The sequence below is a fragment of the Garra rufa genome, chromosome 19 (genome assembly GCF_049309525.1).
Source record: "Garra rufa chromosome 19, GarRuf1.0, whole genome shotgun sequence".
NCBI classification, from domain to species: domain Eukaryota; kingdom Metazoa; phylum Chordata; class Actinopteri; order Cypriniformes; family Cyprinidae; genus Garra; species Garra rufa.
In genome coordinates this window covers 4093378-4108845 of record NC_133379.1, presented here as the reverse complement: position 1 = coordinate 4108845, position 15468 = coordinate 4093378, and the positions used below count along the sequence as shown (strand labels likewise).

The 15468-nt window shown below is 44.1% G+C and overlaps 1 protein-coding gene across 1 annotated transcript in view; it reads left to right on the top strand.

The window, feature by feature from the left end:
- sgcd (sarcoglycan, delta (dystrophin-associated glycoprotein)) overlaps positions 1–15468 on the top strand; it is a 108010-nt gene that overhangs the window by 77630 nt on the left and 14912 nt on the right. Inside the window, exon 3 of the mRNA XM_073824946.1 lies at positions 14142–14243. Within this exon, the coding sequence (XP_073681047.1) occupies positions 14142–14243 (102 nt within the window). The remainder of the gene's footprint in view (positions 1–14141; positions 14244–15468) is intronic.

Sequence of the window (15468 nt, the reverse complement as noted above, 5' to 3'; positions counted from 1 at the left end):
GCCAGCGCAGCATCCACACACTTTGTGAAAGTTCGGAGTGAGAGTGCTAGGCCAAAAAGAAGAACTCTGTATTGGTAAGCTTCACCCCTGAAAGCAAACCTGAGGAACTTCCTGTGTTGAGGAAGGATGGAGACGTGAAAGTAAGCGTCTTTTAGATCTATCATGACAAACCAGTCCTCGGACCTGATTTGAGACACGACCTGACTGACAGTCAACATCTTGAACTTCAGCTTTCTGACTGAGCGGTTCAGGACCCATGAAGACACATTCGGCAGTAGTTTCCATGCTGCCTGAAAGTGAAATAAGGGAACCAGCCTCTCGAGTTCTGGTAATTCTGGTATTATTTGAGGAATTAATTCGGTGGCCTTTAACAGCTGACTGGCAGGAAACACCTGAACTAACTGCTCTGAGGACCCCCGTAGGGGTGGCAAACCCACTGGCCCCGCTACGTTGCCGGGCGGGAAAACAAGTAAAGGTTTGCGAGAGACTGCCGCGCCCTGTAACACCGGCAGGGTTAGCTGGCTGGTCTCCTGAGGGCCCCGAGGAGGAATAGGCACGATGTACTGTGGTGGACCCCATTCCTCCCCGAGAGGGGCTACCCTCACCGGCCCTGTACTGCAGAAGTCAGGGCCGTTTAGCCGAGGACCTCTTCGATTGGAGGATGACCCTCAGGTCAGGCCTCGTCTTAGAGGTCCCCGGCTTTGAGTGTTGCTGACCCCGCCCTCTAGGTCTTGCCGGAGGGGCACGGGTTGCAACACTCCTCTTCTGTGCCTCACGGTATGAGGAGCTCGTACACAGCTGGGACTGCTCCCGATCAGCCCCAGAGGAATAAACGTGGCAAGGGAGATAGCGCTGGAATGCCGCTGCCTGCTTGCGGGCCTCCTGGTGTCTGCTGACAACTGCATCAACAGAATCACCAAAGAGGCCAGAAGCCTGCAGCGGTGCGTCCAAAAGGAGGACCCTGTCCTTGTCTTTCATCTCGGACAGGGTCAACCACAGATGTCTCTCCATGGCCACCAGGGCTGCCATAGACCGCCCAACAGCACGAGCGGTCCCCTTGGTGGCACAGAGAGCTAAATCTGCGGTCCTGCGCATCTCAGATATATTTGCTTCCTCGCCATCGCTTAGTTCCTTTAGCAGGTCAGCCTGGTATGCCTGCAACACCGACATAGTGTGCAAACAAGCACCAGCCTGACCTGCTGCCGTGTACGCCTTGCCCACCAAGCCCGAAGTGATCTTGAGAGGCTTAGTAGGCAAGGATGGAGCCTTCAACAACGATGCCAGATCGGGTGACAGATAACTCGCAAGTGTCTGCTCAACCCGCGGCATCGTCTTGTAGCCACGCTCATCCTGCCCCGCCACATTACCGTAGTAATCAGCAGCCGGGGTGAATAAGCGGGCTGAAAAAGGTTTTTCCCACGATCTGGCGATCTCTGCATGCAGATCGGGGAAAAATGGAAGGCTCCGTCTTGGAAGTGCTGACCTTGTCCGCAGAAAGCGCTCATCAAGCTTGCTTTTCTGTGGCTCATGTTCTTGTTCCACGGGCCAGCTGATGTTAAGCTTGGCTACCACGTTAGTCAGTACTTCCAAGAGCTCCTCATACTTTTGGGGCAAACGGGGGGGCAGTTGAATACATTCGCCCGCGCCCTCTACATCAACCTCCTCAGAGGAAGACAAGAGAAGCGCGGACTCCTCCGCCTGGAGGGAAGGAACCGCAGTGCGGGCTTCCTCATCCAGAAGAAGGTCCAACGATTCACTAGGTGAGGAGGGAGATAGGGGATCACCCGTCTCCATTCCCTCTAGTAAATCGAGCTGTGAACCCCACGGGTGCAGCTGCCGCTCCGCCTCGGCGGAAGCGGGACCAGACCCGCGAGGAACGCTGGTGAAGGCCCCCTCCTCGAAGAGAGCCTTCCGGGAACGGAGCACCCGCAGTGGAAGCCGATCGTACAGTGTTTTTTCCCCCTATTTGGCATAGTTTACTCAAACAAAAGCTGTGCTTTGGCACAAAAAACAGTAAACTATGCAGACAGACACAGACACAGAGCGCTCTCGCTGAATGACAAAAGCTGATGCCGGTTTGAAACGCACGTGCTTTATACTTCCCGGTCGCTGACGTCACTGCGGCGGTGACGTCACTCCCATCTTCTGATTGGTTTATAGACTATGACTCAGAATGCGGCTCGCCAATGGCGTTCCCCATAGCGTTGATGACGCAGCGAGAGTTCCCGGAAGGCAACATGCAGATGCACAGTGTATGTGAGTATGTGCTTCATTTCACAGTGTAGAAATTCTGAGACGCACTATAAAAAATAAAACTGCACTTTAAATTCTGCACTCTGCTGATGATACACTGGGCGACTTTTTGAGCAATTTTATCGGGCAACTTTTTTTGAGCAATGTTGCTTGGGCACCTTCTCATTAAAAATGGGTAACACATTTCTATCTGGAAAATTTAGATCTGTGTGCTCTGTATCACACCTGGCTGCCCATTTACAGCAACATTTGCCAAAGTTGCCCAGCAACATTGCTTAAAAAGTTGCCCAGTGTATCATCAGCATATGTCTTTTATTATTATTATTATTATTATTATTATTATTATTATTATTATTATTAAATTTTGTGTGCTGTCACATGATGGAGGGGCACAAGGAGAATCTGAAGCATGCTCTGGCTCTATAACTAAGCAAATATGTAATTAACCCTCATGTGGTGTTCAAAATCCTATTACACCTATGGTGTTCCCGGTCAAAAATGACAGGCCTTTAAAAAATAGCTTATAAATCACTCATTTAACCACATTTTCACCCAATCTTGTATTAAATCTTTTTGTCAACTTGTTTTCTGTCAATTAGGACTGGTTTTATATTTCTATTTGCATCTAATTAATTGTGGGCCTCATTTATCTGAGAGTAGGCATCTAATTTTTTAAGTAAAAAAATCATTATTTTTGAATAATTTTGGAAATATTAAAAAAATATGAATAAATATTGGTTCTGTTGATCACACTAGTCTACTTTAATGGTTCACCAGGAAGTTTGTTTTGAAAAACTTTTATTTTGTAAAAAATGGCACATAGTCACACTTGTGGTGTTCCCGGTCAAAAATGACAGACCTATAAAAAATTGCTTATAAATTACTCATTTAACCACATTTTCACCCAATCTTGTATTCAATCTTTTTGTCAACTTGTTTTCTGTCAATTAGGACTGGTTTTATATTTCTATTTGCATCTAATTAATTGTGGGCCTCATTTATCTGAGAGTAGGCATCTAATTTTTTAAGTAAAAAAATGAGAACATCACAGTTCCAAAACAAAATGTCATAATATTTTGTCTGGAAGGTGTGATGAAACAAGAACATGAAAGAGAGATTCTTTTGAAGCAGGGTCACTGCAGTCACAGCCAGTTTGTGCGTGAGTGTGAGTTTAGGTGTGTGAGTGTGTGTTCGAATGTGGTAATGTCAGATTGATGAATGGATATTAGATAAAAAAAAATTATCACTGTGAAAAAGAATGTTTCTTTCAGAAAATAGTTTGTGTGTGTGTGTGTGTGTGTGTGTGTGTGTGTGTGTGTGTGTGTGTGTGTGTGTGTGTGTGTGGCATACATGTATCCATGCATGCACATGTCCAATGGCTCTATGTCTGCAAGCACACATATACATATGGAAACATGATAAACATGCTCCTGACAAGTAAATTTTTCTCTAATTTTCAGTCTCCCCCATTCACTTTCAATGACCAGGAGCTCAGATAAATGACTCCTACAATTAAACCGTTTGAAAATGAAATACAAAACCAGTCCTAATTAAAAGAAAACAAGTTGATAAAAAGACTGAATCCAATTTTGGGTGATAATATAGCATAACAAGTGATTTATAAGCTATTTTGTGTAGGCTCGTCATTTTTGACTGGGAACACCACAAGTGTGACTCTGTGTCATTTTGTACAAAATAAAAGCATTTCAAAAGAAATTTCCTGCTTAAACATTAAAGTAGACTAGTGTGATCAACAGCGCAATTTATTTTCATATTTTTCTCAATATTGGCAAAATTATTAACAAATAATGCTTTTTTCACTCAAAAACTGAGGTGCATAAGCTCGGATAAATGACTCCTACAATTAAACTGTTTGAAAATTGAATACAAAACCAGTCCTAATTGAAAGAAAACAAGTTGATAAAAAGATTGAATCCAATTTTTGGGGATAATATAGCATAACGAGGGATTTATAAGCTATTTTGTGTAGGCCTGTCATTTTTGACCGGGAACACCATAGGTGTAACAAGGTGAAAAAAACAACACAAAAAAGTAAAAAATAAATAAATAAAAAATGTGGACAAGTTGTTATAGTCTCTGTGAACAAAGTCACTAAGTTTCAGTTCAATGCGATAACATTAACTAGTATTTTCAGGAAAAAGAAAATCTTCTCCAGTCAAAAATGACATGAACACCACATGAGGGTTAATACTAATTGTTTAGAAAAGATATTAAAAGTGAAAAAGGTCAAAATGTAGCCTTTATTTCTTTATCTACTTGCCAATTTTAATGTGTCTTCTCAATCCACACAGACCTGCAAATTGCTGCACTATGCCTCAAAGAGTTTGCTAAAGACATTCATAGAAGTTAGCCATAATAAAACTCATCCCCCACATTTGCTTATGTTAATGGCAGTAGTGCAGAGAAAATGGCCAATAATCCAAAGTAGGGTACAATTGCGACAGGCAATTTTTTAATTTTGTGTGCTATCATATGATGGAGGGGCACAAGACGAATCTGGAGCACCCTCTGGCTCTGTAACTAAGCAAATATGTAATTAATTAATACTAATTGTTTAGAAATTACATTAAAAGTGAAAAAAGTTGGTCAACATGTACATTTACACACAAACTGGCCATTAACTACAACTGATCAGATCAGCACATGTGATCAGATTTGAACATGCACTGTTGCCTTCATATGCTTTCCGAGGAGGCAGCATTTTTAGCTTTTGGATGCAGACTTGGTGTTGTGCTATTTTTGTGTGAATGTATTTGTGTGCATGATCAGAAAAGATGAGATATCTGAGTATTGGCAAAGAAGGCTTATGACTTTACATATTTGGCAACAGAACAAATTTTAAAGAGTGGAGAAAGAAGAAGCTTGGGTTGTAATGTCACTATGGTGAAGACTGAGCTCATGCATATTAATTAGCTAGCACTGACATTGCTAGACAATCTTCCTAGGCCGCCCAGTCACGTTAGCTAATTAAAATTCAAGAGCTGAACCTTCTACTGTTTCGAAATTGCTATCCTGTGCAGTGTGTAGCTAGAGTTGTACAACCTTGCAGACTTTGTGCACTGTTTTGGCAGTGAGATGCACATTTCAAGCCAGTGTTAGGCTTGTTCAGATTTTTTTTTTAATGAATTAAAAACCAGCACATCAAAATAGTCAAAACTGAAATTTCAACAGGTTAACATGATACAAATAAAAATGATTTGTATAAAACCATTGCAAAAAGCACAATGAATGCACAATGACGTTTGTTTGCCTGAAATAATGTTTGTGTGACATTATATTTGCTCAATTCAGAAACATAGCTTAGCTAATAACTTCCTGATAACATCCTTACCCTGGTCATTATACACAATACAACTCAAATGTTGCACTGGTTCAGAACAGGTTCACAAGCTGAGGTCTGTTGAAAAGCGAAAGTTAGAAAAAAAAGTGTAAAATATAAATTATGAATAATAATAAACTATTTGATATTTTAAAGTTTGACATAATTATTTAATTCTGCTTTCTTACTTTATGATATTATTCACCCATTCTCTCTCCCTCCTTTTTATTTTATTTTTATTTTTTCGCTTTTCAAGAGACCTCAGCTTGAGAACCTGCATTCTAAACCTTTCACAGCCCTAGGGTAGTGGAGGTCAACATGTTTGGAGGTTTTTTACTTCAAGAAGTTTGAAACCCCTATGCTTTAGATAACCTGGAATAAGTAATGTGTCTGTGTATTCCACAATACCTTCTCGCAAGCTCTGTCATTGGCCCTTCTCTCTTTCTTTTTAAAGCACTCTTTACGCTGTCCCCTCAATGTCACAGCATCAGATAAAGGAGATTGTTTTTTCACCAGCCCCCTCTTTGCAATTCTTGTCTCCTCTTTCTCTCCTCTCTCACACTTTCTCCTCCACCATAAATATCAAACAGCTAGTGCAATGACACTTGTGGGGGAATCAATTTACTCCTTGATGCTGCATAAACTGTGGCACGCCAAAGGAGGTTTGTTGATTCCCGTATAGCATCGTGCAGAAACAAACCTGAGAGTTTTGGACCTTACTGTCAGCTGCTGCAAACCTGCCTGAATAATTCATCATATTCGTTGCCTTTTCTTCTGCCTGTATCTGCCACCTCTGATTCTATTTGGATTTGTGTAGAGAAAGAGCTGGAAAGATTCAGCATCACACAGCACCTAATCTCATTTTCCTCCCTTCCCCCTTCCTGCATCTTTGGTTAGTTTACATTCTATCACCACAAAAGCCAAGTTTTACTCCCAACCTGCCCTGAGTCTCCTCTGCTTGGGAAAATCCAGGATCAAAAATCCAAATTTTTAATTTTTAACTGTTTTTGAATGATGGTTTTAGGTTGGACATTTTTTAAGTCCTTTTTGGAACATGGTAACTGGTCAACTACCAGCTTGACTACCAGTTGACCAGTCAATGACCAGCTAATGACCCTACATTATGTTCTAACTATGCAGATTCTAATGATCCAGATTACAGTGACAAGTAAGTTGACAAGCAAAATGTGACAGTGCTGAAAAATTACAAATCAGAGCCAGTCTCCTGAAGTACTGTCTTACACTTGCAATAAAATGGATAAATACAGAATCAACTTGCAATTATGCAATTATTACTAAACTTGCTAATGACTAAGACATTTGTCATTGAATACACTGCTGATATTGTTATAGGCATCACTCAAGATGTGAGTTAGAAAAAAGGACTGATATTACTCGTCCATACAGTCACAATTTGATCTACATGCTAATTTTAATGTGTCTTCTCAATCCACATAGACCTGCAAATTGCAGCAGCATGCCTTAAAAGTTTGTTACAGACATTCATAGAAGTCAGCCATAATAAAACTCATCCCCTATATTTGCTTACGTTAATGGCAGTTGTGCAGAGAAAATGGCCAACAGACCAAAGTAGGGTACAATTGCGACAGGCACTCTGATTCTTTGATGTGAATATTATTAAATAAGCTGATAAGAGCATGTGAGGGATGGGAAGTGGCAAAAGATTCCTCACCAAAGGCTTCAGACTTCAAAGCACACAGTCTATGTTTATCGTAAGGGTAATGTTCAAATAGCAAACTGAGCTATTGGGACCCTGTATCAAAATGCATTTGCATGCATTTAATACTTAGTTTAACGTGAAAAAAAATGTGTTGTGTTTATGTGGAACCACTGGAGGGGCTCTTGATATTCATTTTACTAAATCTGTACTGAAGTTGGATAGTTACACTAAGAGTAGTATGGCTATACTAAAGGTGTTGTCACATTAGCAAAATTTGGGCAAAATTGTGTATGCAAGAAGGGTCCATTTTCCATTGTCAGTAGTGTAGCCTAGTGGTTTTTGAAGCACAGCTCGCATAGAAATCTCTTTGAAACCAAGCAGCTTTTGTTTGAGAATCCCACTGACCAACTTAAAACAGAAATCTTTTAACCCTCACACAAAATTCCCAGTCATATGGATTCCAATTAAAATAACTTGATTTTGTCTGCAAAAAGACAGCATTTAAAGGGGTCATCCGGTGCCACATGCACTTTTACAAGCAGTTTGAACTGAAATGTGTGTTGGGAGAGTGTGTACACAACCCCCCTAGAATGAAAAAGATCCGCCCAGCAGTTTTCTTTTAATTTAGTAAAATAATTTGCCCCTTTTCATATCGAGCCATTCTCAGATGCCTGTCATTGTGCCATCACACCGACAGAGGCCGCTCCCAGGACAGATGATAGAAAGTAGTGTTTTAGTATAGACCCGCACCAAGTGAGAAGTAAACTGTCAGCCATTGTTTCGACGCTGGAGCAGAATGTTGCCTAAGCGAGTGTGGAGTACAGTTGATGGGTGTAACAGCAAACACAGCAGTCATCATTTACTACTGACATCTGAGCCGCTGAGGACACAGTGGCTGAATTTTATTTTTGAAGGGAATGTGCCGCCGATCTACTTAAATAGGCTTATGTTTACGCAAATCATTTCTCACCAGTATATGAGAAGCTGCTGCTGAAAAATGGATCTGTATCAACTATTAGTATTCCTGTCTCATCTTCACCAGAAGAAGTGAGAGTAATATTTTTTTCTATGAATATTTGCTAATCGCCTTTCTCTAATAATGTACTAAAGTTAGCATGTTTCACGATCAATGAAAGTGTAACTTATACTCTCAGAGAACATAGTTATGTCATTTTCTCTATGTAAATCCATCTCAATATAATTAATAATCGCACGTTTATAATGACCAATGCGTTAAGGTGATTGTCTATTTACAAACTGTGTAAGTTTTCGTAAAACTACATTAAGCTTAGCTTTGTAACGCTAGATGGTTTAAAACGGTGTCTGTTAATGATTATGAAGTCATGTACAGTTATTTTAAATCGTTTTGGATCAGTTATAACTGCATTAAGAATGGTAACTTTAACGCAATACATGCAAAACAGTGTTTACAGCCAGCAACGGCATACGAGTAAAGATAACACTCACATTTATGTATTTCAATATTACAACGGGGTAAGTTATGTTAATCGATCACTTATTTGCTCTTGTTCAGTCAGCTATACCTCAGTAAACACATCGCGTTTGTATCTCTATCAGTACACTATCCTGCCAGTACATACAAAGATATATCAAAGTGACATTAAGTTTACTAACCATTCAGAAACGCCTTGCTTAAGCCGTAATTGCCACGGGTGTCATCTTGTTTCGGCTCCAACTCCGGTTCAAACTGATATAGTTGCACAAATGTGTTTTCAAAGCCTCGCGAAACCATTATTTCCCCAAATAAACCCTCAACTGTTGTCTAGGCAACACCCCATGTGCGTTGTAATGACACGCCCCACAGAACTGAGGGGCGGGGTGAACAGAGGTTCATATAATTTAAAGGGCCAGGTACTGATATCGCTTGCTGAGAACGGAGCCATTTTTTACCAGGTAAAATGAGTGTTTTTTTACACTACCATTGAGAATTTTTAATCAAAGTATATTACAAACTTTTCATTAGGACCCTAAAGCATCATATTAACTTGTGGAAAATGGGCATCGGATGACCCCTTTAAGAGTTGGTATACAAAGTGTGCTGAGGGTTTGTTGATTCTGATTGCATTACAGCTTTGTTAACATTTTATTTTTCAATGGAAAATATGTAAAATATGCATTGACTGTCTTGATGTAATAATTTGTTCTTCTAAGGTTCCGACTTTTGTACTAAAAACATTTTAAATTAATATTTTTACTCTAAAGCATAACTTGTTTGCTTAAAATTATTTACAGTTCTTTCCACAGATTTTTTATTTATTTATTTTTTTTTTTTTTTATGTGAACCACCCTGCAAATTCCACTTGTGGTGCCAACTGTGGTTCTGAACTCTAGTTTGAAAACGTCTCTAGGTTACGTATGTAACCCTAGTTCCCTGAAGGGAACGAGGCGCTGTGTCGATACGCTGCGTCGAGATGCTTTGGGAATGCCCCCAGCGTGACCACGCTCTGAATCACATGTATAATCCATCCAATGGAATTGTGTGACGTCACCGGCGTGATGACGTCACCAACCAGGAAGCTTAAAAGCACATTTGGTGACAACAATGCTAGCTTTCGGATGAAGCAAGCGCTGCAGGGATGCCGGAAGTATGGCCTTGAGACGCAGCATCTTGTTCCCTTCAGGGAACTAGGGTTACATACGTAACTTAGAGACATTCCCTTCCAGGAACGTCGAGCTACGTCGAGACGCTTTGGGAACGAGATGCCCACGCCACCATACTGAGGAAACGTCCCTGCCTGTGATTAGGGCGAGAGAACAAAAGAGCCAGGAGAGGCTCGAAGATCTAGGCCGTAGAACCTAGTAGGTCAAGGTCAAGGGTGTGGACCAACCCACAGTGTTACAGATATCCTGAATAGAAAGCCCCGAAAGAAAGGCCTTAGAGGCAGACATACTCCTTGTAGAGTGAGCCTTAACTCCCAGAGGTGAGGGAAGGTCAGAGGACTCATAGGCTACGACAATGGCATCCACGATCCACCGGCTTAAAGAAGGCTTGGCAGCAGGGCGGCCTCTCCTCGGAGGGCCGTAACAGACCAGAAGTTGGTCAGCCTTCCTCCACAGGGCAGTCCTGTGGACGTATGCATCCAGTGCTCGCACTGGACACATACAATTAAGCTTCTGCTGGCCGGGCTCCCTGAAGGGAGGAGGATGAAAAGCCTGTAGTACGACAGGGCGTGGTGCAACGGTGGGGAATCCAGGGGAGCTGAATGACTCAGAGAGTACCAGAGGGGACATTGCGCATTCTCTAGAGTCGCGAAGAGGTCCACCTGAGCCTGGCCAAACACTTTCCAGATCTGCTTCACCACCTCGGGGTGAAGCATCCATTCCCCGGGCCTCGGCCCCTGCCTCGACAGGATGTCTGCTCTCACGTTGTAATGCCCAGGGATGTAAACTGCTCTCAGTGAGAGGAGTTTTCCCTGGGACCACACAAGGATCTGGTGCGCCAGCTTGTACAAGGGGCACGAACGCAGACCTCCTTGGTGGTTGATATAAGAGACCACCGCTGTGTTGTCAGTGCGCACCAACACATGGCGGTCTCTTAGATCTGGAAGAAAGTGTTTCAGAGCCTGAAACACAGCCAACATCTCCAGGCAATTGATGTGCCACCTGAGATGAAGACCCCTCCACAGACCTCAGGCCGAGAGGCCACTCATGACCACTCCCCAACCAGTGAGGGACGCATCCGTCGCAAGCTGGATGCGGCAACACGGAGCTCCCAGCACCGGCCCTGAGTCAGAAACCAAGGTTTCCTCCACATGTCTAAGGCACAAAAGCATCGCCACGTGACCTTGATCATGCGAATCAGGTTTCCCCTCGGGGAGAACCCCTTGGTTCTGAGCCACCACTGAAGGGGTCTCATGTACAGCAGGCCAAAAGGAATTACATTGGACGCAGCTGCCATCAGACCCAGCAGTCTCTGAAACCGCTTTACAGTGAGTGACCGGCCCTCTTTCACTCTCGCGACCTCGGTAAGGATCGAATCGACACGAGCGGGAGACAAACGTGCCCGCATCATGGATGAATCCCACACCACGCCTAGATAAGTGGTCCTCTGAGCTGGAGAAAGCACACTTTTCTTGGTGTTTAGTCTTAACCCTAGCACTTTCATGTGTGACAGAACAACATCTTGATGTTGAACCGCCATCTGATGAGACTGGGCCAAAATCAGCCAGTCGTCGATATAGTTTAGTATGCAGATGCCTTGGAGTCGCAGAGGAGCCAGAGCTGCATCCACACACTTGGTGAAAGTGCGGGGTGAGAGTGCAAGGCCGAAAGGAAGAACCCGATATTGGTATGCTTCGCCCCCGAAAGCAAACCTCAGGAACCTTCCTGTGATGAGGAAGGATGGAGACATGAAAATAGGCGTCCTTCAGATCTATCGTCACAAACCATTTCTTGGACCTGATCTGTGACATGACTGTACGGTTTAGCAAGCATACTGGCTATAGAACCCGGACTGTCGTTCGTGAGGAGGGACCACCTCGATGGCCTCCTTCCTCAGGAGAGTGTTTACTTCCTGTTCCATAACCAGAGCCTGCTCGGGGCCCACCAGAGTGGGAAAAACTCCGCTGAAGCTGGGAGGAGGAGTACCGAACTGAATACGATAACCCCTTTCTACAGTGCGCAGGACCCATTGAGACACATTCGGCAGAAGTTTCCACGCTGCCAGAAAAGTCTACTAAGGGAATCAGCCTCTCGAGGCTGACCTCTGGTGTTAGAGAGACAGCTGGTATGGGGTCCTGAAGCGGCGGACCGGCAGGAAAACACCCAACTGTCGAAGGGACCTCCGTAGAGGTCGTGAGCTTCCCGGTACCGCTACGATAACGGGTGGTAGACGAGAAGTATGCTCACCGGGGACCGCTGCACCCTGAAGCACCAGGGGTGGCAGGGTTGGCGAGACGATCCCCTGAGGAAAGACGGGCACCGTATGATGAGGTGTTAACCGCTCTTCCCCAGAGGGGGCTGTCCTCATTGGCCCTGGGCCACGACCATCAGGGCCTTTTAGCCGAGCCCTTCTTAGCCTGCAAGACCACCCTCAGGTCAGTCTTGGGCTTAGAAGGGCCCGGCCCAGAGTGCCGCCTAGACCCACGATCTCTCCCAACGGGGGGCGCACGGGAGGCGACGCTCTGTTTCTGGGCCTCCCTGTATGAGGAGCTGGTATGCGGCTGGGGCTGCTGAGATCCAGCAGCCCCCTGAGCTGGAGCACGGCGAGGCAAGAACCACTGAAACGCCGCCGCTTGACGACGTGCCTCCTGGTGTCTGTCGACGACCGAATCAACGGCGGCGCCGAACAGACCCGAAGGTACAAACGGGGCGTCCATAAGGAAGACCCTGTCCTTCTCTTTAATTCTGGACAGGGTCAACCAAAGGTGTCTCTCCGCAGCCACCATGGCTGCCATAGACCTGCCGATGGCGCGGGTGGTCTCCTTGGTGGCACGGAGAGACAAATCAGTTGTTCTGCAGAGCTCGGCAATATCTTCAGGCCGAGCCCCCTCGCCTTCATCCAGCTCATTGAGCAGGTCGGCTTGGTATGCCTGTAACACCCCCATGGTGTGCAGACATGCACCAGCCTGACCTGCCGCCGCATACCCTTTGCCCACCAGAGTCAAAGTTCCTTCAAAGACGATGCCGCTTCGGGGGACAGATAGCTCGCAAGCGTCTGTTCCACCCGGGGCATCGCCTTATACGCATGCTCAGACAGCCCCGGCACATTAGCGTAGTGAACAGCGGAGGGGCTGTAGAGCCGCGAAGAGTAAGGCTTCGGCACAGAGAAAAAATGGAAGGCTTCGGCACAGAGAAAAAAGGCAAGGCTTCGGCACAGAGGTGGTGGCCGAGACCGCAGAAAGCGCTCATCCAACTTGCTTTTCTGCGGTTCGGCTTGTCTCTCGGCTGGCCACTCAAGATTTAATGTGGCAACAGCGCGAGTGACCACCTCTAAAAGCTTCTCATACTGGGGAGATTGAGGGGGTGAATCCTCATCGGCACCCTCTACATCCACCTCCTCGGAGGAAGATAAGAGTAGCGCCACGCCCTCTCCCCGGGGGGAAGAAACCGCAGAGCGGGCTTCCGACCCCAGTGAGCGGGCGATGGATCTGCCTCCATACCTGCTACCAGATCCAATTGCGATCCCCACGAGTGCAATCGCCACTCCGCCTCGGCGGAAGTGGGACCAGACCCGCGAGGAATGCTAGTGAAGGCTCCCCTCTCGAAGAGAGCCTTCCGGGAGCGGAGCACACGCAAAGGCATGCGCTCACAATGCAAGCAACCAGCCCCCTCAAGGGCTGATGCTGCATGCTCCGCTCCCATACAGACAACACACAAGCCGGATACACACGGCTTGTGTGTTGTCTGTATGGGAGCAGAGCATGCAGCATCAGCTCTTGAGGGGCCTGTGATGTTGCTGCTTATAACTTTCACCCTTAGAGACAGACATTGTACACAAGACAAACTGTTACTCTCTAAATAAAAGGGCATGCAATTCTGCATACAAAACGGAGAGTAACAGGACACAGAGCGCTTGCTGAATGGCAGAAAGCTAGCGATGTTTTCACCGAACGTGCTTTTAAGCTTCCTGGTCGGTGACGTCATCACGCCGGTGACGTCATGCGATTCCATTGGACGGATTATACACTTGATTCAGAGCGTGGTCACGCAGGGGGCGTTCCCAAAGTGTCTCGATGCAGCTCGACGTTCTTGGAACGGAACCCCTGATTTAGACATTTATTATGAAATTAATTTATACATTTTAATTTTAATTCTTCATTGTCAATAAACTTTTGTTTTAAGACCATATATTGGAATTCTCTGATTATCATTATTATTATTTTTTCTCTTTTAATCTTTCTGCAGGACGGCATGGGTAACCTGCGTATCACAGAAAGAGGCCTGAAACTGGAGGGCGATTCAGAATTCCTTCAGCCGCTGTATGCCAAAGAAATCCAGTCCAGACCAGTAAGTGCACGTCAGGGCCTATCAGTGCGATAGTAAGGAGGACATATATTCTTTCTTTCTCACAATGTCCAGGCGTAATAATATCAGTGAGGATGCAGTGGATGGATGGCTTGATAATGTGTAGGGTGATGGCGTTATCTCATCTGTCTAGCATGAGTGAGGCTGGAGAGAGTGAAAGACAGAGTGATAGAGAGAAACAGGCAGAGGAGATGAGGTGAATAGCAATGGCCTGATGGAACTGGTGATGAGAGGAAACTCCCATCCACTGCAGTGACTCACACTAAGAATCAGACAATCACCACACTAAAATGGTGACACCAGGCACAGTAACCAACATAACCAACGTATAAATATTCATGCAAAAATTGTGGTTTTAGCAAATGTACATTTTCACGTTTAAATAGACGCTGAAATGCACATTATTAAACATATATATATTTAAAAAAATAAATAAATAAATTTTCATAAATATGTATTTTACATATGAGTAACTATAAAGATGTACAACTGTGTACAGAACTGCTCCTAAATAAATTAGAAATTAGAAACATATTAATTTAATTTTTATTTTTGGATCTGGGTGGTTAGTGAATGATGTGCAGGTTTGGTACTGCAATATCATGTGCAAAAGTTCAACCAGCATTTAATAAAATGTTCCCTGAGATATTTTATAATTTTGTTGCATATAATAATTTGCATATGCTTTAATTCAGTGCAAGTTGCAGAGGATACATTTCAGGAACATTCTCATAAAGTGCTGTAGGCACAGGACTGTACCCTCAGTAACCCACCAGCTTTTGGCATATAAGATCACAGCAACATGAGCATGAATTTACCAATCCATTGATCTGCAAATTCTTAACTGACTGCCACATACAAAGGATACTAGTGTTTTCTGGAAAATATGCTTAAAATAAAGCATATAAAATAACTGACTGACTATAATTTCATCAGATTTCTAAAAGCAGAAAGTAAACATTTACTACCTAGTTCAATATTTTGCACTCGTGTGTCTACAATAAATTCAGTTTACAGAAAAAAAAAAAGTTTTAGAGTTTCTTGTTGTTGTTGTTGTTGAAGGTTTGATACATTATAGATACGTGTCAAGTAAAACTTTGTGTTCCTCTTTATTAGCCTCATATACTACTCAATAAGCTTTTTCTGTTTTTGAAATTTTTTCCGGAAAACATTTCAGGTTACGTATGTAACCATGGTTCCCCGAGAA